This window comes from Montipora capricornis, chromosome 5 (assembly GCF_036669925.1).
Source record: "Montipora capricornis isolate CH-2021 chromosome 5, ASM3666992v2, whole genome shotgun sequence".
Taxonomy (NCBI): domain Eukaryota; kingdom Metazoa; phylum Cnidaria; class Anthozoa; order Scleractinia; family Acroporidae; genus Montipora; species Montipora capricornis.
In genome coordinates, this window is record NC_090887.1 from 13,885,428 (window position 1) to 13,887,927 (window position 2,500).

Sequence of the window (2,500 nt, forward strand, 5' to 3'; positions counted from 1 at the left end):
TTACACCTCATGCGCTTAGTTGCGAGTGAGTAACAAGTGTTATTGGGGATATTATTATTGTTATTGGAAATTGGGGATAACCATGCATTTTTCAAAGATAATTAAGGCTTTAAAATACAAAGCAATATATGGCGTTATTTTTCAAATTGCAGCTTAATTATCTCCGAAAAATGCATTGTTACCCCCAATTTTCTTTTCGGATACCAAGAGCACTTGCTAAGTTAAGCTTTCTCCGCATAGTTTTAAACCGCGCAAAAATATCCCCATATTAGTTGGCACCACCCATAGGAAACCCGAATATCTCGAGATGCACATAACGTATGCGCAATAACAATAAGTAGGCACCCATTCAGCCTTGGATCGACCCAAGGCTCTGGGAAACTCTGTGTAGAAGAACATGCGCCGTAGGGGTTCTTATAGCTAAAAATTTGGCAATTTGAACCTTATGGCGCCTGCTCACTCCTCGTGCTAACATGAATGCACCAATTAGAGACGCTTTTGATTGTTCTTCATGAAAACCAATGAGAAGACACTTTGTTTCAGGGTTCCCCAGGGCTCTTCTCTCAAGACCTCTGGGTTTGACATTGGTAGGCACCGTCCTTAACTAAGCACTGTGTTTAACAATAGTGTAATTAACTAAAAGTGGAGTTTGTGCTTTTGACATCAATGGAGCTAGGATAAAGTCGGGTGCGTGATTTCTTTGAAACGACGATTTTGTGTCCAAAGAACAACCAATTCCGAGCGGAGGGTTAGCGCAAGGACCTTGATGGACTGGCCACATTCACACCTGTGACCTACGGTTCTCTACTGTTTGATCTATGAAACCAGACACAGGCTGTAAAATGCACGTTTAGAGGGGATCGGTTATAGAGAGACTATAATCATTGCAGATAAAATGATTGCCTTTTTGTATTCTTGTATTCTTTTACTCTACAGGTTGTTGACTTGTTAAACGATCTTTACAATTGCTTTGATGAAATTATAGACATGCACGATGTGTACAAGGTAGCTATAGTAGTCATTCTTATTACAGTTTGTGGCAAGGAAATCATCATGGGATAGGTTCCCCAAAAAACCGTGGCACAATGGACTTCCAAAACTCTCTTGTGTCTATTTAATCCGTAAAGATCACCAAAAGTCAGCGGATTCATTTTTTTTTTTTTTTTTTTTTTTTGGGGGGGGGGGGGATAGCATATGTAGTGTAGGCGAGTGCTTTAGGGCGACAGACTTGAAATCGGGACGTCCTAGGTCCCGCTTTGAACACTCGGTAGAGTTATTCTGCGAAGCCCCTACTTCAACTCTTCAGTAAGCGGTGATTTTAATCAGCCAACTGCTGCAGATGAAACGAGTGAAGACCAAGGACAGATATGACGACGATACAAGTGATTCTTCCTGACTTTCTCTCCTGTCCTTTTTCAATTTAGGTTGAGACCATTGGCGATTCATATATGGTTGCTTCCGGATTGCCAAACAGGAATGAAAATAGCCATGCTGGAGAGATAGCTAACATGTCCCTTGACTTATTATCAGCAATGACCAGTTTTAAGATTAGACATCTTCCAGGACAGCAACTACAGCTTCGGGTTGGGATGCATTCAGGTGAGTTTGTTCAAAATTGGGTTGACTCAGATAAATAGCCCACCTCAGCTTTGACGTCTCTTTGAAGATAGCATTTGGCGTCATATTTGTTTTTTCACCCTCGAGATTTTTCTCCGTTCTGCGGGAGGTTTTTCCCCATGGTACTGTTATTTTTCCCACTCGCCCTTGAGGACAGTCTTGTTTTACTGTGGTTTAATTTCATAATTTTGGGGAATCTCACATTCAAGCGCTAAGTGCCAAACTGCGTTTTGACTTCCATCAATTAAATTTCCGAACATAGCGGGAAAGATCGACGTGAATGGGAGTTTCTGTTTAGTTCACAGCTCGAATACCATTATGATACCTTTTTACAGGTTCTTCAGTAAAATTGTTAGTACAGATTCCATGGCTTTCCATCGGCGTCGAGTGTACAATGGCAACCAAAGGTGCTGATTGTTAGGGTAAGTCATGCATTAACTGATTTCGGGATCCGTGGTTTCGGGTCAACCCTCGGCTTAGCTTCGGAAGTTTGATTGATGGAAGCCAAAACACATTTTGGCGGTTGGCGCTAGATGAAATTCAGCAGAATTATGGAAATCGCAGTAAAGAGCTGATTTGGTGAACTGATGAAAAGTTTGTCGTCAGTTAAGACAAAGTTAGTGTTTCATCCTAATTACGTTCATATTCACCATTGTCAACATCATTAGTATCATCAGTATTGGCATTACTCGACGCCGATGGAAAGCGATGGAATCTGTACGAATAATTTTACTGAAGAACCTGTAAAAAGGTATCATAATACTACGAAAACTGAAATATCTCGCTAAGCATGAGCTCAGAAAGCAGCTAGCTAGTAGAAACATTGATTTTGTCAAAACTAGATTATGCCGATCTGGTTTTTCACCCTCTACCACAATTCTTA

The 2,500-nt window shown here is 40.9% G+C and overlaps 1 protein-coding gene across 1 annotated transcript in view; it reads left to right on the top strand.

Annotated features, from left to right (window-relative positions):
* The window catches only part of LOC138049570 (atrial natriuretic peptide receptor 1-like), a 96,203-nt gene that overhangs the window by 91,757 nt on the left and 1,946 nt on the right, over positions 1–2,500 (top strand). Inside the window, exons 17-18 of the mRNA XM_068895911.1 lie at positions 937–1,005; positions 1,425–1,599. Coding sequence (XP_068752012.1) covers positions 937–1,005; positions 1,425–1,599 — 244 coding nt within the window. The remainder of the gene's footprint in view (positions 1–936; positions 1,006–1,424; positions 1,600–2,500) is intronic.